Below are 24,119 nucleotides of genomic sequence, written 5' to 3'. Positions count from 1 at the left end.
TTCCCTTAAGTTAAGAAACAAATGATAGATTCTCAGAGGTTCGTAAGCTATTTTTCCCCCCCTTGGCTAGTTGGTGACGTGAGAATGTATCTAATTGGCTCATTTAACATACAACACAACAACATACACTGAGACTGTACAGTATATTAGTGTGTGCTCCAGCCAGCCTACTATAATAGTCGTGAGGAGAAGCAGTACTTGAGACAACAACATTTAAGGATCATTCACATACTGTACACTTACACGTCAACAAAGCCACCATGATACTCTATCTATACAGTCCATTGTAACTCGATCTTCTCCACCAAAATAAACGATAATCACCAATCAAAATAACACCATCAATCACCACAATCACAAAACAACAACCCCCCCCAGCCATTTCAATCAGTTAAAGCCTAACCCCATCTCCTACAACGTTTAAAAACCAACAAAGCGGTGATAGTCTATCTCTCGTGACTCCAGCCCATCTACCAAAATACCGACACCGTACCTACGCGGGGGAAAAAAATTATAACAGTATTGACGTTATCTCGGTTTATCGCACTTATCCAGGAAGGTAATAAGGTCGGGAGTAGGTCGGTGCAGGGCCACGGCACTTGAGATGCAGATAATGTAATGTATAAAGTGGTGTTTCTAATTGTCAGAAGCTCATTAGTGTCCAGTGCGCACGGCCAGACCTGCACCAACACTCGCCAGGAGCTGTGAGGTATGTGATCGTCCGTATGTCTTGTTTCAGCCTCATGGTAACTAACGTAACAATCTCTCGTAATTGGACATGTATATAAGACTGCCTTTTATAACTACACCACTCCGACAGCCTCACCCACGCGGATTTTTATTTATAATTTTTTTACACCAAACTGCTACCGTAAGTGGAGAATGTGAGAACGTGTTTAAACTGCATCTGTTAATTAAGCTGTGAACATAAAGATCATTTCTCAAAGATCCTTACGTTTAAACTTCTACCATATAAGTAAAGATGCGTCAATGTGTTTAAATGCATCAGTTAAGTGTCTTCATAAGTATAGATCCTCAAAAGGTCCGCCTACGTTAAATTTGTCCAGTAAAAGTATCATGTGAGAACGTAACTATAAAAACTTCAGACAAGACAAAAGTACGATAACCCAAATTTCCTAGTCCCCTTGGTCCCTGTTCCCCTAGCAGCACAGTAGATACCTGCTGTAAAAAGAAAGCTGCGAATTCGTATTCAGGGACAAGTTGTTGGAGCTTCCAATAACTTGCTTAGACATAAAACCATTGACTCTTCAGGCTTCTACGCCCTTAACTCATGAGACATAAGGCAAGCATGAACTTGGCATGCTTCCCTGTTGGGCGCTATAAACGCTTCTGCGCTTCACCTTACACAAGGTTGTAGGGGAGTGCCCAATAAATAAAAAAAAATAAAAAAATAAATAAAAATAAAAAATAACCCAAAATGATGTTGAGATTTAACCAAGACTCAACCCAAATGATGTTGAGATTTAACCAAGACTCAACCATAACTAGATGTTTGTAGTCCTTCACCGCCAGACAGAGAAAATTAGCATAAGAGTCCATGTCTTGGTTCCTTTGTTTGCAACGAAGATGGCGCTTCAAAAAATAAAAATAAAAGTTTTTTTGTTTTTGCATTTTTGGAGTCGTTAACTTTGGCCAACACAGATGATGTTACTAAAAATAGGTTTTGTCTTTTTTGTTAATATTTTAATAAGGCTATTGTTTCTGTATAAGTGTATTTTTGCTTTGTATTTTCGTTCATACTTTATCGTCTTCGCCAGTGATCGCTCTTGGGCGGTCGGTTACGTAAACATCATTTTAAAACCACAATACTATCATAGAAACTTTTATTTACTTTTTTCGTAATTGTCGTAACTTTTATTTTAGTGAGTGTAATGTTGTATAAGAATGTTTATTATATCCTTTTTCTGAGTTGTGTTTGTGTCTTAATGTTTACGTCTGTATGCGTTACTTTGATAAGACTAAAGGTGTTTTAAAATGTTTCTTTTTTTAATGTTATTGAGTTTCTGACAACCATTTTTTATCTCCATTGTTGACTGGTAGATAAAAATGTTTCTCTCAAGGCCAGCACTGACCCTGTGTTGCTATGAAGGTGTTTTTAAAAATGTTGATATCAATGTTTACGCAAAGGTTTACTCTCATGACAAATGGACCAGTCATATATATATTTTTTAATTGTTTTCGCGAGTTTTTTTATTATCGTGATAAGCGAGGTGGTTTTTAACGCGTAAGTGCGTGCGCGCGTGTGTGTGTGTGAGTGTGTGTGTGTGTGTGAGACGCATGACCAAGTCCTGTCATGGGTAAAAATCTATATAGGTGGACACACACACACACACACACACACACACACACACACACACACACACACACACACACACACACACGTGCCTGGTTCTGAGTCCCGAGATGTAATTACACATCTACCCCCTCCTCCTACCCCTCCTCTCTCACCCTTCTCCCCCCTTTCCCACCCACGACACATAGCTAGAGAGGATACCGTGTACATGACCTGTGTCTTCACGTACACAGGTCATGTACACACAGCCCCCAGGTTTATGTGTAGCGAACTGTGGATAATTAGAAGTGGATTAATCTCTTTTTCCGTCTCTCTATTTGTTTGTCTCTATCTCTTTCTCTGTATCTCACACCCCATCTATTTCACTCTACTCTAACAAACTGTGTCATATACTTCATCAATCTCTCTCTCTCTCTCTCTCTCTCTCTCTCTCTCTCTCTCTCTCTGTCTATCTCTCACGCTATCTGTCTCTCAGTGCCTGTCCTACTACGGGTAAATGATCAGTGACGGCATAAAACAATCTAGGTCAGTTTGTGGTGAACTCGTCAATACGTTTTCTATCATCGGCGGAAGGTTGCCGTCAATTTGTATATTATTACTTTCTTGTTTATAAACTTATGCAGTCGCTTTAAACTATTACTATTATATTAGTATTTATTTCAGTCATAAAGCTAGGGTGATATATTTATATGAGAGAGAGAGAGAGAGAGAGAGAGAGATTTAATTGTAAAGTTAACCTAACAAAATTGAGAAAAATACACTTAAACTAGCTTGATATACCCTCGTGTGTTGTATGGGGGAGAGTTTAAGGAGGGGGAGAGGGTATGAGGGACACGGGGTGGGTACTGGGTATAGTATTGGTGACAGGGAGTATCACGTTACTGGTGTGTGACCTCCACAAAGACTTATGTTATGCCTCCACACGCGCCTCTCACACACACTGTTACCTTACCTCTCTCTCTCTCTCTCTCTCTCTCTCTGGTCCTAACTAAAACAAAATCCCTGACCAGAGTGAAAGAGTAGAGCCAGTATTGAGAGGTGACGTAACAATACACCTTCACTACTACACGTGGGTTGAAACACGGGGAGGCCAGCAGTGAGGAGACCAGAGGACACTACATAAACTGACTCACAATTTTACTCTGTAGTCCAGAAATAGAAACCATGAGATAGGCTTCCATCTACCCCTACAGCTTCCGGGCATTTCAAAGGCTTCACCAACCCTAGTTTAATACGGTTACAGGTGTGTGTGTGTGTGTGTGTGTGTGTGTGTGTGTGTGTGTGTGTGTGTGTGACTTATAACATCAACGACACTGCAATTACAAAAACATCAACACAACATGGCGGGAATACTTATTGATGAAAATATACTCACGCCTATAGGACCCACCTCGCCTTGTGTGCCAGGTGAGCCAACATGCTGCCAATAGGATCTCCAGTAGGATAATGTCACGACCATAGACCAGACACTCGATAGCCAACCCATCCTAGTCTCTGTGGTGGTGGACGGCGTGTGGTGTGGTGTAGCTGAAGCCAAACTCGCTATCATAACCATTCATGTTATATTAAATTGATGATATTTTCAACTTACAAACAGATAGTGAGAGAAACTAAAATTATATTAAGATTAAATTATTTGAGAATGTGTAGGAGCCTCAATACACACCTGAGGCTCTATAAACCTGAGGATCAACACACCTGACTCAATACACACCTGAGGCTCTATAAACCTGAGGATCAACACACCTGACTCAATACACACCTGAGGCTCTATAAACCTGAGGATCAACACACCTGACTCAATACACACCTGAGGCTCTATAAACCTGAGGATCAACACACCTGACTCAATACACACCTGAGGCTCTGACTCTATTTAACAAAACAATATATTCCTTTCTATAAAAAAAGCTAAATAATAAATAAATAAATAAATAAATAAATAAATAAATAAATAAAATAATTAAATCATACAGAAATAAAACCCACATTAAGAGCCTTGACAATGGCGGCGCCCTGTTTGTAAGTGAAGGTGAGGTCTGTTGGTCGGTCTGTTGGTCGGTCGGTCGGTCGGTTAGAGACAGTGGTGGTGCTCCTCGACCCCCCCCCCCCACCCTCCAGCACCACCAACCAAGGTTTCATTAGCAAAGAATTTATCCTGGAGCCGCAAGTGTTAATTATGGTTCATTATATCACTAATGAGTGCTAAATACCTGCTGGGGATCACCTTACTCTGAGGGAGGCGGTGATGGGGGGTCTTCCTGGGGTATATCTCTCTCTTGTAGTCCCAGGAGGCTTCGTTCCCGCCCGCCCGCCCGCCCGCCCGCCCAGTCCCAAGTCTCACAGGCCCTTACTGTGAATAATTCCCGTAAGTAATGACCTGGTGATGTACTTAACTATACTTCACTTAAACAGAGAGAGAGAGAGAGAGAGAGAGAGAGAGAGAGACTGACCCGCGTTTTACTACCAATCTATAGTTTCATGAATTGAATTGAAAACAGTTAATTTAGCGAGAAAAACACAGATACAGAGTGGATAATAATAACAATATTAACATGGCTGAGCCAGTTGAGTACCTGAGCTCTCTTTTAGGCACCTGATATATACTATACATTTATCTCAAGGAAGTATTATGTAACATTTAGTAACATCTCATAATGTTACCACGGTTGCGTCTATGACAACCTTTATCATGGCACTCGTACACGCATTCCTAAATGTTGACAGATGTGAATACAAGTGATTAAACATTCTATTGTCAACACTGATAAGTTGCATAGATTAATATATATTTTACTCTGTGGTGGCGCCTGTGTGTGTCACGTCAGGTAACAAAGTGAAACCTCCATCTAATTAACTATATAGAAATGAAAGTCCGTTATATCGAGGATCCATTATATATAAAAGATTCCCCTATACTCTCTCCAAACAGCCGCTAAATGAACCTATCTAGTTAACAAGGACAGGTGTATAAGTAATATTAGTGGCATGTAATGTATCAGATGGTACAGCGTGTTACCTAGAGCCAACCAGGTGGATAATTATGATTTACCTGGCCAGAGGATAATGATGGTGGTGTTGATTAAGAATGACTTCCTCCTCCATCTCTACCTCCTCTACCTCTACCTCCTCTACCCCTTCCTCCTCTACCCCTTCCTCCTCTACCTCTACCTCCTCTACCCCTTCCTCCTCCATCTCTACCTCCTCTAACGACCTCTCCTCCTACCTCCAACCCTCTACCTCCCTCCATACACCTAGAACACCCCCACCTCTTCTACCTTCCCCCCTTCCTCTCCAACCACCCCCATCTCCCCCCCCCTCATGGGTATTAAGGAAAACAGACACCCCCCCCCCTGTGTTACACCCCGGGGCACAAGTTTCCCGCGGCTCTGTGTTTTATACCGCTTATGTAAATGAGTTTATATAGTTAGTGAAGATAATAAACACATTGTGACACATGGCGAGCATAGAGAGACACAAGGAGGAGGGGGAGGGGGGAGGGGGGAGGGAGAGAGGGAGAGGGCGGTAGAGGGGGAGGAGGGGAGAGTTACGCCAGCCGACCAACGAACGTGGAGAGTTAAGTCAGCCAACCAACGAACGTGGAGAGAATTACGTCAGCCAATCAACGAACGTACAGAGTTAAGCCAGCCAATCAACGAACGTGGAGAGTTAAGCCAGCCAATCAACGAACGTGGAGAGTTAAGCCAGCCAATCAACGGTAACTATGACAAAATAAAACCCTCGGGAAGTACCCACCTCGTTTACCTATACCGGCCGGCCCAACTAGAGGTGGCCAAGCAGAGGGATGGACACCAATGGCCATGATGGACACACTACACTACACTACACTACACTACACTACACTATACACTACACTACACTACACTCATATACACACTACACTCACACACTACTACTACACCACACTTACTATATAACATACACACACTACACTACACTACACTACACTATACTACACTACACTACACTACACTCATATACACACTACACTACACTATACTACAACACTTTATATAACATCACAACAATAACCTACATCAATTGGTTGTAAACACAATTACGTCACTATACCACGTGGGCCTAATGGATTATGACGTCACCTTCTGCTCGCTTTAGTAATTGTCTAAAGTACTGTATTTATATGTTTAAATTTATTACTGTAAGTTTTGTAGTGTTTTGTATGGTATAAAATATGATCCTTGTGTTGGCAGAAATATACGAGTTATTATTGTCATTATTATTGTTAGTATTATTATTATTGTTATTATTATTGTTATTAGTATTATTATTGTTGTTATTATTATTGTTATTAGTATTATTATTGTTGTTATTATTATTGTTATTAGTATTATTATTGTTGTTATTATTATTATTAGTATTATTATTATTATTATTGTTATTAGTATTATTATTATTGTTATTATTGTTATTAGTATTATTATTATTGTTATTATTATTGTTGTTATTATTATTGTTATTGGTATTATTATTGTTGTCATTATTATTAAAATTTGTCTTTGGTAGTGGAGTTTTAATAACAGTATCTAGGTTAGAGAGAGACTCAGATGATGACCGGGGGGAGGGAGGGAGGGAGGTGACCTGGCACTGTGGTGGAGGGAAGGGGGAGTGGGGGTTGTGGCACTCGTGTAGTATTTAGGCACCAAGTGTTGCCCCCCAGGGTCAGTGTGGCCCAGCTGACCCAACACTACACTGGCCTCGAGGAAGTAGCCAGGGAAAGTGATCTCTTATTCCTTGGACTTTCTTACACCCTCGAGAAAGTAGCCAGGGAAAGTGACCTCCTATCCTTCGGCTTCTCCTACACCCACAGGGAAAGAACCCAGGGGAAAGTGACTCCTGCTCCCCCGGCCAGAGGAAGTTACTTCAGAAAGTGCCTTGGAAAGTGAGTTCGACCGTTGGTATGATGGACTGTTGGGAAGTGCCTTAAGAAAGCGAGTCAGAAAGTGTGGGCAGAAAGTGAAGTAAGTACCTGGGAGTGAAGTATGGGAAAGTGCCTTAAAAAGTATTAAGAGAACTGAGAAAGTGTCAGTCGTTCAAAGTGTTGGATAGTAGTTAAGTGGATGAGAGGAGTGACGGATGTGGATGAGAGGGGTGACGGATGTGGATGAGAGGGGTGACGGATGTGGCTGAGAGGGGTGACGGATGTGGCTGAGAGGGGTGACGGATGTGGCTGAGAGGGGTGACGGATGTGGGTGAGAGGGATGACGGATGATGGAGGGATGCTGGATGTGGGTGAGAGGATGACGGATGTGGATGAGAGGATGACGGATGTGGCTGAGAGTGGGTGACGGATGTGGATGAGAGGGATGCGGATGTGGGTGAGAGGGATGACGGATGTGGATGAGAGGGTGACGGATGTGGATGAGAGGGGTGACGGATGTGGGTGAGAGGGGTGACGGATGTGGATGAGAGGGGTGACGAATGTGGATGAGAGGGGTGACGGATGTGGCTGAGAGTGGGTGATGATGAGTGTGGGTGAGTGTGTAGGGACAGCGGTGTATCTGTACCGAAAGGAACTATCCGTTATCGATGCTGGCTCTCTCTCTCTCTCTCTCTCTCTCTCTCTCTCTCCCTCTAATATCTACGTCGTTTACTCCTGTGTATGTGTGTGTGTGTGTGTGTGTGTGTGTGTGTTTACAGTTAGAGTCAGAGGGATATTTTAACGCCATTGTGGCCGCCTTATTTATCTCGTTGCCATGGTGATCCGACGTAGATGCTCACTTGTTTTTTTATCTCATAAGGTAAACAATAAGTCTGAGTAACTGAGGTGCCGTGGCTAAGGTACAGTTACTTATAGACCTTCTTATATAACGAGTAAAAGGATTATATTGTGTTCAAACTTGTTGGGGGAGAATCCATCTTTGTGTCGTAATTGAAGTGAAACAGCAACATGGATTCATACGTCTCTATATACAGTGAAACCTCTATTTAACGGACAATATGGAGGGGAAAGTCTGTTATATCGAGGGTGGTCCGTTAGATGTAAAACTTTCATCTAACGAACTACTGTTTATAGAAATGAACGTTCGTTATATAGAGGATGGTTCGTTACATGTGAATACTCTCATCTGTTATAAGGTGACTTCAATGGTATGGGAAAATTTTTAACGTGTGGGGGGAGGGGGGGGGGGTCCTGAGAGTGGAGAGTAAGCTACCACACCAGAGTGAGGGGAGCTGCGCGCGCATCACCAGGCTTGGGTCACCAGATAAACAATGTGTACTGAACTGTCTCAACGTGTCAATCAATCGCTTTAGAATACCAAAAAAAAATATCGAAATATCCCCATAATTTCACATTTCTCTTTTTTAATCTACCGGCATTAAATAAACTCACAATGTTAATAATAAGAGTGAAGTTTAGTTAGGTAAATATGAACGTGAGGAGTGTGACGTGAAGGTGTGGCCAGTGGGGAGGGTTCCAGAGATGTGTTTCATTCACTAGGCTATCCTGTGAATGAGTGTGACGTGGTTCAGTAGCCCTCTGGTCCTGGTGCAAACTGGATTTGGCTTCCTGGTCCATCCCTCTATATTGTCTGGCCACGTCTAACCACTCACCAAGTGTAATATTGTACGTATGATAAACAAACCTAACCTAACCATGTCCATATGTGTAATTCAGTGCCATACATATATACGACAAGAGATAACTACGTATAACTCATACCGGTGTTTATGTATACTAATTAGTAATATACATATGAATTATTAAACGACACTTTAAGTTCGTCTTGTATACTAGTGGAATTATGTAAGTAAGTTTTCATGTACGTAACAGTCCTTATGTAAGTAACAGAGTCCTGACGTAACTACTCGGGGCTGTCTTTCGGGTTCAGCTCCGTCAGAACCTCTGGGTATTAGGTCCTACTGTAGAGTCTCCATCTGTTATTTAAGACGGCCAGTTTATGTACCGGCGGGGGGCAGGAGTTAGGCTAGGTTAGGTTAGATTAGCATTAATTTGGTTAATATTAAGTTGAAATAAACTGAGGCGGTTAATCTTCAAGTTATCCGAAAAAGTTGATAACTGTCTATCATGATATTTGTCATGCCCTGCAATTGATGATCATATACTGTGAAAATTTATTGTTATTGATCTCTCTCTCTCTCTCTCACAGTACACTTACACCATAATTTGTCTTCTTGCAGAGTGTGACGTTGGACAAGGCACGTGAGGTCCCCAGCACCATCATGAATCACTCACTCCGTCGTCTATGAGTGGCCCTGGCCCTCTTCCCTGGACGACTATGAATCATTTCTGAGATCTTCTTGCATCATTATGTACTGTGTATAAGGTCTGTTGCACCGTGAAGCACCGCATTCGAGGCTGTGTTGTGCTCCAGCTTGTTGTAGGATTAACTCTGCATTTCCTATTCAACAAAGAGGGGACAACTGCATCGTGTGAATCATGTAAGGGATCCTAGTGTTTACCATTATAGGGGTGTCCCTGGACCTCAGTGAGTGACCCCCGTAATTCCTCGACCCTATACGAATACCCTCAGAAGAGACCCACCGAGCACCCGGCAGGAGCGCCGGCTTTCTGTACCCTCCACCGAGCTCGACGAAGCACACGTGAAGCTTCTCCCTCAGCTGGACCTAACCCATCCAATATATTACATCAGCGTTACCGTCCTAGAGCTTGTCACTATCCAGCCTCGTAGTTCACGCCACAACACCGACCAGACGACAACATGAACCAAGTGACTCCGAGTGTGACAACAACCTCTTAGGATTCTGATTTCCTCTATACTATACCTCTTGGGATCCTCGTCTTTCTCCAAGGATCCCTCCCCCCTCCGGCCCCAACGGCTGGCTTTTGTAGGATCTCCACAATCTTCTAAGAGTCCCACGAACGTCTGGGACCTCCTATGATCTCCACGACATCAAGGACCTCCAAAGGACCCCATGATGGATGCTCTGTTGCCCCAACTGGAAGAGTCGTGGGTGAGACAGACGGTGGGTGGTGGTGACGGTGGCAGTGAGACGGACTCTGGGTATGACCCCCTCTCCCCCCTCCACCTAGGTGACCTGCCGCCCACGCCTCCGCCTCCATCACGCCCACAGTACTCACCTGGTTCACCCCACGATCTGATTCACCATGCCTCCTCCCCCACCTGTGACCTGCCTACCTCTGGTGAGTGTGTGTGTGTGTGTGTGTGTGTGTGTGTGTGTGTGTGTGTGTGTGTGTGTGTGTGTGTGTGTGAGAGAGAAATAAACAGATTAAGAGAAAGGTAGATAATTTGACAGAGACAGAGAGAATTAGAGACAAGGGCACAGATAAGAAAGAAAATTAGTGGAGAGAGCTTGATAAACAGAAAGAACGCGAAAGATAGACAGATATAAACAAAGAAAACACGAAAGAGAGCCAAAAATAAAAACCTAGACGGGTAGAAAGAGACAGAGGGAGTGAGAACAAGAGAGATAAACAGAGTGAGAACAAAAGAGAGAAGAGAGAGATAGAGAGACAGGAGAACACATGCCCTTGTTATCTACGAGGATGAGTGGTACTGACATGTTGGCGAAGACTACCACATATTAGTCAATGTTGGTATAGGAGATACAAACCTAAAATACTAACCTAACCTAATATAAGAGCTTAAACCTAACCTAACCAAACCTAATATAAGAGCTTAAACCTAACCTAACCTAATCAAACCTAATATAAGAGCTTAAACCTAACCTAACCTTAACTTAAAGACCTTTGATATAGCGTACCATCATTTCCCGTCGCCAAGTTTCCCTGTCTGTGGTAATTAATTCTTTTCAAAGGTGTGGACCGATCTTCTTCAAAACTTAGCGGGAACATTGACCTTCCCAAGAGCTAAAACCATATTAATAATTAACACGATGTAATGATTATAATCGATAGACTTAAAGCAGATACATATTGCCAAACTTTTCCACTTAGGGGTTAAAAAATTCACGCGGGATCCTTGTTATTATTAAGTTAATTTTACAATGTATCTAATGACTTCTCTCAAAGAACTAATATCATACTGGAAGAGATTCAAGCCGTACCTATGAATGCGAAAACAGTAATAATGCTTTTAGAGGAGGAAGCAGATGAACAGACAGACAAAAGAAGCAATGTCATGCCTTTGGTGATATTCATATTAGTGACCCATCAACAGATATTTCCAGTCAGGGCCACCACAGTCCTCAAAACCAACCGGATGTTCTCCCTCACCCTCCCTTCCCCCACCACCCAACCCCGACCCCACCCGTGGTAGCTAGCCTAGTCGCCTCTAATCACACTATCAGGACTATTGCACTGCCTTAACGAATCTAACAACCAAACTCAAACATAAAAGACAGTTATCAATTACAACTTCAATGACGCTTGTAATTATATCGCCCTTAACGATAAAATGTCATTATTCTTGGGTGGTTATATAGTGATTTAACTAATGATGGGTGTGCTAGTTGGCGGCAATGATGCTCTAGTAGTGGGGGTCACACGTACAGTACAAATACATAAACAATACTTTTAATCATTCAAAGATGAGCAAGAATTGGTCATGGTCTGCTTTAAACTACATTCAATATAGTATTAATGTAAAATAAATAAAAAAATATATCAACTCGACCAAAGAAGAGATACACTGAACTCACTTGACACAGCCAGAAAATTATGACAAGGACTCAAGTAAGCGATCTGGGGCGCAGTTGGTTAGGCTACTACTACAGCTGCGTCACATCTCGGTCGGTCACTGACATTTTTCTACCCACTCATACATTAGCTGACAATTTTTAAAGTATCCCAAACAGCGTGGCCTGGGATACTTTTCATTATAGTACTGTACCCATCTGTCGAAATGTACACAATATGATCTTTATAAACTGTCTTCCTGGTATCAGTTTTAAATTATATTAGTGAATTGGGGACGTTGGAAGGTGTACTGTCCGATGGTACAATTTGTAATCGTGAAATTATGTGTTGAAATCATAAATTCGGTTGCAGAAAAAAACATGTTACGTGAATGGATCTATTAAGTCTGGGTGTTTGGGTAATATTTTTTTTTTGTGTTTCATTTTAAAATCAACAAGTTAAGTGCATTATTTTACATCATCAGTTATAAAGAATATTCACCGTATGAGCCTTAGTAGTTGAAGGGGGTACGTGGCAACACTGCGTCATACACCACCATACTGTACAGGCGTCCTCAGCATCACTCACTCCCGCGTACAGTATCAAGGCCTCAGAAATGTTTCATAAGCATTAGAATTTGTTGACCAGTGTCGATATTAAGACTTATAATGAACAATGCTTCAAGAACCCTGGCCACTGACGTATAAACATTGAACAAAAACAATACAGGTATACCCCCAGAAAAAATAAGTGATATTGTTTGGGCTATACTAGGCTAGGCTGGGCTGGGTGAGGTTAGGTGGTGCTCCTCTAACAAGCAGCTAGAACAAGTAGGTTTAGGCGTGGTAATCGGCGCCTGGTGTCACTGTTTGTCACGGTACACCTGACGTTGGCCATTTGGCGCCGCACGTAACCCAACCCTGAAAGTGACACTCTTAGCGAACCAACACACGCCACAGTGTCATAACCCAGGGTGCTATTAGTTCCCTCTGTAATGCGTCATACATCTTGTATTGTCCTGTTGTTAATGGACATGATCGTTTATTACTTACTACATTAACAGTTCAAAAAATAAGTTGGGAAATTATATAAAGGATTCCGTTTAATTTGATTTTATCTATTTGTTTCATTATATTAAGGACAATAAAAAATGATAAAAAACATGACATGAGGTTCACCAACCCTAGCGCTATTGCTTTTAACGGCTCCCTTGGTCTAACCTGGGTTGAACCGACTGTATGTTTGTATACCTACACTATTATACATGCTGAAGTAAAGTGAACTTATATAACGATTTCACATCTATAATTAACTCATACCATATTATTAACACCAATTGCCTCATATTGCTTCATACCAGTTTTTTATTCATCTTGACCGTTTCCTCGGTTTATTTTGACCGAGTCAAGAAGAGTCGTTCGTTAGTGTAGTGGTGCTGTTATCATGTGTTTCCTGTCTCTGTTTCCTGTGTGTGAATGTCAGTACAGCGCGAGGTACTGGGCCAACCTCACGCTTGAATCTGTGTAAGAATTTATATGGTATATTTCATTCCTCTTACTGCCCACGTGATTTAAAACAAAGCTTAAGTTTCAATAAAGTGACCCCCAATCGTATGAAAATGATTGACAAATTAAATCTGACTGTAAATTGTTGAAACATGAACGCCAGCACGATGCTGGTCAACACAAATAAATTAAAAACGTCGACGATGACAAGTGATATAATGTAGTTATAAATCAGGAAAATGTGCAATAGGTGTGAGAAGTATACAGTATTAAGACACGGTAACCAGAAGCATGGGAGTAGCTCAGGGTGGTATTAAGGCCATGGCACAAAGAGTTAGCGGATGCAATAATTACAGTTCTCGTAGTGTTCCGACGCGGGAAATACCAAGCATGACAAAGGGAAAGGCAACTGTAAGTACTACCATAGACGCTGTGAGGTGACGTAGAATAATAATCAGGAATAAAAATAGCGAGGCCAAGTACCCCAGTGACATGGACGAAGTGCAGGCATAAAGGCAGGTATGGGTCGATTAAGTTTCAAACTTAACTAGTTGTTAATTTTCATTTTTTCGAGTTAAGTTAACCTGATTTTTTTAACATTAATTAATTAAGATTTTTTCGATTAAGTTAAGTTAACCTAACCAGTCTGTGTCAAATTTGCTTAGGGGAATTTTCATGTGGATTAAATAACTTAATATCCGGTAAATGTTTTCCAGAAAAGTCAATGAATACTGTAGTCTGAATACGTGAACAGTGAGGTAGTCTGGCACACTACTTCCTTGGTAGTCTTTAAGATAAAATAATTAAAAATTCTAGATTTTTTTTATTTTTTACTCAACAGTTTTTCACACGTAAATAATTTTATTATTTCGGTATGCAAAACCAAGTTAGACTTTCTTACTTAATACAATTATATCATGATAAGATAAGAATTCTGCATATCAAATTATCCCTGAAAGTTTAAACTCAAACTTTTTCATCATATACTCATTACACTTTATAATGCTAAATATATTGGATACTCAATGGGCACAAGGGCTGGTGTGTTATATATTATTTGTTATTTTTTCCGAGGAGTTAATTGATAATCGAAGTTAATCAATTAATTTGCCAAAATTTCGATTAAGTTAAACTGTTATTTCAAAAGTTAACTAGTTAAGACAAGTTAATTAATTGTCCCATGCCTGCACAAAGGACAAGTGAATCAATATCTTGAGTAATGCGATCATGTTTGTGTGTATGTGTGTGTGTTTCAACACTTCCTGGGCATGGCGGACAGATGTCGCAAGGTTACGGCAATACTTCTTCATACACACTAACCATTCTTTTAGCGTAGTTTAAACTTTCCTTATTATGTGGCCTTACAGCACCAACTTTAATTACTCTGTAAACTTATAGTGTAACCTCATTCATAACGTATAAGGTGATCAATTACTAACAAGGGTAATGAATTTTAGAATAAAGAGAAAATGGTATACTAATTTCCTTTCAAATTTTCAGCATTATTCTTGAGAAATTGTGTTATCCAACCACCACTTGCAACTGAGTCGCGTGATGTCACTACTGCTTACTGGCCATTTGAATCATTAAATTGTTCAATGCACCACAGTGTAAATTTCCCTGCCCTCTGTGTAGCTCTGCAGGACACAGAAACAATACTCTTTAAAATTTGTTGTCAACTGTAGAAGCTTAGTGAATGGTGCTTATATTCCCTCGCCGCTGGACCACTCAAATATTACGCAACAAAAATAAGACTGAATTTAGCAGAAATTTGTGTACTGTATAAACTAAAATAAATACCAGTATTGTATATACAGTGTGAGGTGGGTAATAATCCCGATAGTTGAACCACCCAAACCTAAATCAACGTTATATATTCGACGAGTGTAGTTCGCCATTTTTTTTCTCGTAATCAACCAAATTATGAAAAAGTACAATTACCATCATTAATGAAAATATACATATTAGTGTTTATGAAATTTTCACTAATTTAAAACTGAAGAAGGCATATATGTTTTGTTGGTCAAGTAAGTATTCAAGCCATAGATTCTTTGAGGATATTTTTTGTTTAATTTGCCGCTTTCCATGATCACAAGTTATATACATTTTAAAGTTAAAACATGTACATTTACTTCAGGTATAAAGAGTATGTAAGCGTGTGGCAGCATTCAGTAAACTTCAGTTCTAACGTAGCTAGATAGTAGCCTACTCAACACTGATACACACGCCAACACAATCGATTTTTTTTTCACTTATTGTTTGGTATAACAATAAAATTAAGTTCATAAATATTACATGCCATTTTTGTTTTTGCTTTCAATGACAGCATACCGGAAAAGTTTTATACAGAAAAAGTATAAACTACACTATATTTAAAATTTCATAGGTGGTGTGTTGTTTATGAAAAGAAAGATAACTGTCTCGTCGCTCAGTAACTGTGGTTTGGGTATACTGTACAGTCGACCGCCCACAATTGAAGCTGAATAGAATTGTTAATCTCTTTATCTGAGAACTATTGTGATTTAACAATTGTTTCTCGTTATCAAGGACGACATGAAGGTTATGACGTTCATCCTTGACACCTGTACTGACGTTCGTGATCATTTGTATGTCCGTGGTATACGTTATCTCATAGAGTTGGGAATACAATAAATGTTCACATTCTTAAGATTTTAGTACATCAATAGAACTTCACCAGCGTTAGTTTAGTTACGTTAAATTGAGCTACTTTACGATAATTTTAGACTACATCGTTACAATACTTTACGTCGCGTTAATATACAGCATTAATTTTCAACAAGTCGGGTCACATTACGGGAGAATGTAGTAATTTACGCTATGGCACGGTCTCAGGTTACTTATGTTTACATCAGATGGGTTTATCTTTCTACTATAAGATCATATTATGAATATCACAGCTGATACCAGTGTTGGGATGCGATTAATCACACCAATTTCAGTCTTTCGTCATCTGTCTGTGGACTTTTTATATTTTGCTGGTCAGGGATGTTTTGGTTTACTAGTGGCGTTTAACGCAGTGAATGTGTGCGACGTGCTATTGACGTGTTCCTGTCCTTCCAGACGGCCTCGACCTGGAGTCTCTCGACCTCGCTGCCCTCGACAGTTTGGATTACTTGTTCCCTGAGCCGCCCACGCCACCCACACCGTCCACGCCCCTCCAAATGCCGCCCCTCATCGGTCCTCTGGTCTCCCCAAAGGATGAGAACCTTGGTCTGCTGGATGGTGTTTCTCTTCTACCAGGGCTGGACAGCCTCCCCTCCTTAATGGAGCCCGCGCCCTCCCACGCCCCTCTGAACGGCCCAGTGCACCCTCATGTCTCTGACTTTCCCTCTTGCGATGACTTCCAGGCTTTAAATGACTTCTCGAAGGCAACGACGCTGGTGAGGATGGGAGGATCGCCCAGCAACCCACCACCACTAGAACTGATGAGACATGGGAACGTCCTCTCACCTGGCAGCATGGACCTCTCCCTGGCCTCGGCCGACCTGCCCACGCTGGATGTGTCCCTCTCAGCCATGGATACCTGCCCACCTTTCAGCATCGACTTGCCGGCGGACATGACGTGGGCGGCGCCACGGGGGGAGGAGGTGGGAGGCGGGGGGCTATTCTCTCAACTGCTGGAAGACGAAGTAGAGGAGCCTCCCAGGGTGGTGAACGTCTACCTTACTGGCCACGACTACACCAACAAGATCGAGGGCGTTCATCGACCGCCGATTTCGCATTGTCCTCCCCCACGCCCAATGACCTCTCTGCTGGGTGGCCGTTTGGGGCCCCAGACCATTCATCTACAGCCGAGAGAGCCTCCCCCGCCCCGCCCAGACCCACCCCGAGACGATGAACGGGTGTTCCAGTGCACGTACGCGGGGTGCGGCAAGGTGTACGCCAAGTCTTCACACCTGAAGGCCCACCTGAGGCGCCACACGGGGGAAAAGCCCTTCGTGTGTACGTGGCCAGGATGCTCTTGGAGGTTCTCACGTTCAGATGAGTTGGCAAGGCACCGGCGCTCACACTCGGGCGTCAAGCCTTACCGCTGCCATGTATGTGACAAGAGGTTCTCCCGCTCTGATCACCTGGCCAAACACCACAAGGTAACCACTCTCTCTATATATTACACACACACACACAAATACGGTAGGATTCTCAAGTACATGTGAGAACGCACCAAACTGGTTTCGATAATCGTTTTCACAACCTTGAGTGTTTGAGCATCAGGTGCCAACCCCTCACCTCACCCATTCACCCTTTCACTCCCTCGTGTACATCTACTCTATTTAAAAAATCTTAATTATTTATCTTAAGTATTTAGCAGGACAGGTACCGTTTTATGATAGATTAAGCTTGGTTACATTAGGTTAGGGTACATTAGTTTAGGTTAGGTTCGTTTAGTTAGTTAAGATTAGTTTACAGATTGGCTAAGTTAGGTAAAGGTACCGAAAGTTAAGTTGGTTGTTTTTCGTTATCTACCCATCACCTTTTTTCACATGAAAAATATATTTTTTCGCTAGTTTTCTTGCTGTTTTAGATGATTCTGACATTTTTCTTTGGGGCAAATCACTTTCTTTTCTTTTTTAGGTTGGTTGGTTCCTTTGGTATGAGAATAAGTTATTTTTGGTGTATTACTCAAATCTGACCTTAATTTTTTTGGCAAATTAGCGATTTTTTTTTAATAATTTGGACAAAATATTAAGGTCATATACCAAAGGAACCAACCAACCAACCTAACCACACTAGAAAAAAAAAAGTGATTTGCCCCTAATGAAAATGTCAGAATCATCTGAAACAGCAAGAAAACTAGCGAAAAAAAATATATTTTTCATGTGAAAAAAGGTGATGGGTGGATAACGAAAAATAACCGTTAAGTAATTTGTGGTATCCCATTTATCAACACACTAATACGGGTGTTATGGTTGACAGGTTCACCGCCGAGATCGAGTGCTGGCGCTCTACACTCCGGGACTTTCCAACGCTCTGCCCGGCCGCCGACCCCGAGGTCCTCCGCCCGGCCAGCCGCCCAACCATGCCGCCCAGGGCCGACCACACGCGTCCACCCACACCCATATCACCGCCCACCAGCCCTTGCCGCCCGTAGTCCACACAGTAGAATTCCGCAGTGCCAGGCCAATACGAGTTTGCCAGTGAGCCTAACATACACTGACAGACACTTCCTCATACACCGTACAGTACTACTGTGCAGGTCGTCCTTACCTCACGTGGTGCTTAAGTTTGTTCTGGTAATACTTAGCAAGTTGCTTGTACAGTTTCTGGTAATTTGTCAGCTATTTTTATATTCATATTACTGTATTTTCGGTTCACAACTGAATGGCGACCCACCGGTGTCAACCAGTGAAAGCAGACTGTCTTCTGTCTTCTGAGTTGTGACGTCATAACTGCCTCATTCGCAAGTGAAACAACTGAAAGTTTAAATCAGCTTAAAATATATATGGCATTCGACTAATGTTTATAAAATCGTGAAAACCACTCATGAAACTTGTCTGTAATTACACTTGTACATTATAGTGAAGAAAATGCATAATGGAACAAATAAAGAGTAATAATGAGCCATAATAATGTATTGTGTACACGGAACAATGTAAAGTGTATAAGTGAACAGGAGAGACATTTAAATGATGGTGTCTGCTGTTAGGAACTACAGATAAGAATAAGATATACAATTTAAGAAGGAATCTGCTTACAGGAAATACAAACGGAAAAACACTTTATGAATGGTTATTATAGAAGGAAAATACGCAAAATGTGTTTATACTCAGATCAAATGGTGATGAACAATGTCTGTGACAACAGGAATTTTGTAGTTTTCATATACGAAAACGTGAAATAAATCCTCAAAGGCTGGAACGGTGAATATTCCTCAAAAGTGAAAATGCAAGAATGGCATAATGTTACATTAATGTAGGCTATACAGTAACACAAATTTTGCAAACGTGGTTGTCACATTTTTTAGGTCATTTATTGACATTAACAAAGGAAACCCCGGCTGGCATCTACAATAAACCGGACATATTACAGCATACTTTATAATTTCATACTAGGCTGAGACCGTCCAGCCGGTGGCGGGTGAATGACCGCAAATCCCAGCAAATTATAAAAAAAGGCTTTGACACTTATCACTCTGTCAATGGCTATATTGACTCCTTTACCGGCCTATATAAACATCTATTTATTTTTGTTTATTGCCTTTATAGCATGTTGAGTGGTGTGTGGCAGGTTTCAATGTGGGAACTACTGAAGTCACGCCCCAGCACCAAAGACGTATACGTAGTTGTTTTATATTTTAAGGAAAGTACTAACAATGACGTTGGGATGAAAACAAGGTTGGAGTAAGCCTTAAGTCAGCCAGGTGCAGTCTTACATTTTCAATTCCGAGGAACATTCACCGTACAAACCCTTGAGATATAGTAATGGATGCTAGGTCAAACAGGAATTTAAAGTGGCCTTGTTTTCTATACATAACTTTAAGAATAACTTATTTTTTAAGTCCATTGCATTCCTATACAAATTAAAACTTCCAGAAATTCCCGGACAGTGGTTGTTGGAAGACTATGGTAGGCTTGTTACTATTTTTGTACATATCCAACAATACAACTGAGATTAGCAACTTTGGTAAAATAAAAAAGTAATTGTCTTTGTAAATATGCTTCATGTTTAAGTTAAGTTCAATATATATATGTGTGTTATAATGCATTAAGGTATATTTAGTTTTGAAAACAAAACTTTAGCAGCCGAGGCCAAAGATTATCCTAAGTCGTGGCCAAGACCTGCATTGAAACACTATGTAAGTTGAAGTACCCGCGATAATTGCCCTCGTATATTACTACTACAGTATAATAATAAAAAAAAATAATTGCTTCTTTCTATGAAATTCGCGCAAATACACTGCCTGTTGGGAAAACTTGTTGCAGTGCCTAGCAAATGTTCTTGTATTTGATAACTTACATTCTTGTTTTAGTAGTCGATCCTGAGTAAATTTTTGTACTGTATTTATTTTGAAAATTCTGTATCTATTTTAACTCTCGTTAACTTTCGCACTTAACCGTAACTGAGCCGTTTCTGGCTGCGTTAGTCAGTCCCAGTACGTACTCTTTTCTTTTCCGCTATATCATCCCAAAATATAGCTCCCTGACAGTAATGATAATAATAATTCACTTCTACAACCCTTTGATTCGATTCTCGTATAAATCGGATGAAATCAGTGCGACTCCTGAACGCAACAAGTTTTCTCCCGGTACTGTTGCACTAGACCCACGAGGATGGTGGCCATCCTCGTCAGAGATAAATAAAGCTTTCGATAAATTGCAATTGCATCGGTTTCCAGTTTGCCACTTTCCAGGTGTATGTCAGTATGACATGCAAGTGTAGTTTCATTATTTTAACAGGATAATTGTCGTCACTCCCTTACACGGTGTCAAAGTCATGGTTCTGGGAGGTAGACATCCCGCCACTTCGGTCATGTTTGTTTCTGCATCTTGTGATAAATTATCATTCATCTATCATGTTGTCAGCACTTACATAATGACCCAATACTCATTAAATACTGAACAGTATGATCTATGGCTGCAATGTTTCCACTGTTGTCATGTGTAAATCACATTATCGTCCGTGCTGTACACGTGTTGTCATGATCATCTTCGCTGCTTGGCCTAGGTCGGCCAGTCGACCCAGTTATAATACCGATCATGTGTGTCGAGGAACAAACATAACAGCATCACAATGTATAACTTTCATTATACTGTATGTATTTTATGATTGTCGGGTTTTTAACATTTCCGGTTTTATAAGTTTTAATTATTATTTGCAATGAAGTAAAATTTACACTACAGGCATTATACACACACACACACACACACACACACATATATATATATATATATATATATATATATATATATATATATATATATATATATATATATATATATATATATATATATATATATATATATATATATATATATATATATATATATATATAGTGTTCTTACAAGTCAACCAATCCCTATTGCATCTCAGTAAATATAAAATGATTGATTAACATATCTTATATGAATTAATGCTGGAATAAATGATTTTGCTTCAACACATGAAAACTTTTTTTTCTGTTTTTATTAATTCATGATGCCCCGGGGCAGTAATTACTTCTTGAGCTTTGGATGTAAACTGGTCTCCAATTGTCAAATACTCACAACAGACAGGAACAATATGCGTCTATCTCAAATTTTATTTTCTTTCCCACTCGTCATGTTTTGGCTGTGTCTCGTCCCTTAATGGTTACTTAATGAGCCAACAAGAAGCAATCATTTTACGAATGGATACATGCTGTTTATGTACACTGCAGTACTGTATATGACAACTTGGGACCAGTTTCGTTTGTATGCTAAACATGTTAATTAAGTAAGCAAACTCTTCAGAGTTAATTGAACAATTAAGTTCTTTCTTTTAAGTTGATCTTTACTGTTGTTTAAGATTTAGGTATTAGTTGTTAAGTTTCTGTTGTGGACCAAACAGACAGAGCTGGTTAAAGATCTGATGTGATTTACTTTGAAAACTCAGGGAGCTGGGTACTCATCCTCCTAATGTAAAGTTTTTCTTTGTTTAAACTAATATGGTGTCACTGTAAACAGACGAATAATTGTCAATGATGTGTTAATGATGTGTAATACGTAAATTGTTAATGACAAGTGTGTATAAACATGTAGCGGGTGATCACAATGCGAGGGTGGTACCGTTGCATGACTGTGGCAGTGCGTTTATTTTTATGTATTCTAACATTTATAAGATGAAAACTTTAGAATAAGTACTTAATTATATTTAGTACAACTTAAAATCATGCTGCGTTTGAATTAAGGTGTGGGCCGAGTGCTCAAGTGTGAGTGAATCTTACACGGAGACAGTGTGGCAACTTGCTCAAGTAAAGTTTGCAGTTAATCTTTATTCCAAACTTCTGTTTGCTTATGAGGATTTTTGGCTTTTGTATTAAGAGTTGGTAGAGTCTGGGCCAAGATTCTCAAAGATTCATTTGGTAATTACCGGTACTTTCCCCCTAAGTAAAGATGTGACATATTACCGACTCACTTTAAGTTATGACCCAAACATTACAGCTGGTATGATGGCAAAATTTGCCTCTTTATTTTGTATATTTTCCCTTCCTTGTAGACTATAAAATTTTTACCTAAAAATCTTTGAGAATTAGGAACCGCTCATATAGGTTAAAACTAGAACTAGTTTTCCCTCTAGCATTAGCCTAACAGTGTTTCATTCCATGTGCTCAAAATATTATTGGTATTCTGTTCAAATCCCTTTTCCAAATCGTTTTTTTCTTAAGAAAATCTTCCAAGTGCAATTAAAAAATGTTTTCTGCATAATACATAATGAATATATTTTCTTATTTTACGTTCCCCTGAAATTAAAAAGAATATTATATCACATTCTCCATTAAATATCCAATGACAAAAAAAAAAAAAAAATCACAATTAGTTAAGCATGTTGTGTTGTAAGTTCTGTGACCGTCAAGTTTTTAAAAATTGTTTCTTGTATTTTTTACCCAAGTCTCCATACAAACACATTCCCGAGAGGTAAATTGTATCAGTAAATGTAAAAACTTCTGGTAACAAATATGTGATAGACCTGTACATAGTTTGTGAGAATAAATGCTGCAACCTTGAGTATGGCATGTAATACTATTTCACCTTTATTGTATTCATGTTATAAGTAGTTCTCACTGCATCAAAATCAACTGAGTATGAGCTAATTCAAGGCCAACACTGATGCGGGTAGATACATTCTGGATCCAGTAAGGTACTAGACAACAGTGTGTAACAGACGAGAATGACCACCCAAGCGGCTAACAGGTCGATCAGTGAGGAAGAGGATAAAGTCAAAGTAATAACAATGAAATAAAAAGAGAGTAATAAAAATAAGATAGCCCGAATGATAAAGGAATAATATGGTAATAAAAATTAGAAGAACAACAACAATGGTACTAATATAAGACTGGCAATTAATTATAAATAAAGAAAAGGACATTGGAAAGGTCAAATGCTCCCTAATAAACAAAACAGGTCACCCACCTGTGAATACATAGGTACCTACTGTATATTTAGGGATGGATTAAGAATGACTTAGACCCTGGGTGATGCCCGACCATAAGCAATTCATGAAAATATGCTAGTCAGCTGATCCCTGCATACACTGCAATTGTATTAATTTTGGCATTTACTAATCTTTCGTGCTTCGCTGGCTGCTGGGAAAGTTTTCAGAGAGTCTAAGCTATGCATTTCATCTTGACTCTAAACTATGCATCTCGTCTTGTACGGACAAACATCTAGACCGTGGACATCTTCCATAGAAGAACATTTATTCTAGATTAGTACTCTACTCTTGTGAAGCAATAAGTAGGCCTTGGTTTCCACAGCCTAATTGCCACATCAAACTTGTTTTCTTGTATGGGAAAAATACAGTAGGACTAAACAATATAAGTACTTGCATTTACTTCTGGTGACCCCACATTGCCACAGCTTTTTACCTTCATGCTGACACCATCACGATCACCTCTCAAATTCCAAAGGGTCTTATTAGCACTCACTAATAAATTAAAATGTTTTGTTAGTTGACACAGCCTTCTCTCGGATTCAGTTTAGTA

The 24,119-nt window shown here is 40.2% G+C and overlaps 2 protein-coding genes across 5 annotated transcripts in view; one reads left to right on the top strand and one right to left on the bottom strand.

Moving 5' to 3' along the window:
• Positions 1-9,537, bottom strand: part of LOC121860830 (heparan-alpha-glucosaminide N-acetyltransferase-like) — a 31,893-nt gene extending 22,356 nt beyond the window's left edge. Inside the window, exon 1 of the mRNA XM_042358217.1 lies at positions 9,475-9,537. Coding sequence (XP_042214151.1) covers positions 9,475-9,537 — 63 coding nt within the window. The remainder of the gene's footprint in view (positions 1-9,474) is intronic.
• LOC121860786 (early growth response protein 4-like) lies at positions 653-23,142 on the top strand. Of its 4 annotated transcripts, none has more exons than XM_042358159.1 (4): positions 653-709; positions 9,497-10,481; positions 16,523-17,550; positions 18,377-23,142. In XM_042358159.1, the coding sequence occupies exons 2-4, from the start codon at positions 10,253-10,255 to the stop codon at positions 18,599-18,601; spliced, it is 1,482 nt and encodes a 493-aa protein (XP_042214093.1). In that variant the 5' UTR covers positions 653-709; positions 9,497-10,252; the 3' UTR covers positions 18,602-23,142. The 4 variants fall into 4 exon arrangements, with proteins under 4 accessions (XP_042214093.1, XP_042214095.1, XP_042214094.1 ...); XM_042358161.1 differs by lacking the exon at positions 653-709 and adding an exon at positions 7,033-7,314; XM_042358160.1 differs by lacking the exon at positions 653-709 and adding an exon at positions 8,833-8,921.
• The last annotated feature ends 977 nt before the right edge of the window (positions 23,143-24,119 follow it).

The sequence above is a fragment of the Homarus americanus genome, unplaced genomic scaffold, assembly GCF_018991925.1.
Source record: "Homarus americanus isolate GMGI-L3 unplaced genomic scaffold, GMGI_Hamer_2.0 scaffold23617, whole genome shotgun sequence".
In the NCBI taxonomy this organism is placed as follows: Eukaryota; Metazoa; Arthropoda; class Malacostraca; order Decapoda; family Nephropidae; genus Homarus; species Homarus americanus.
The sequence above is the reverse complement of the archived record's forward strand: the minus strand, read 5'-3'. Positions and strand labels throughout refer to the sequence as shown.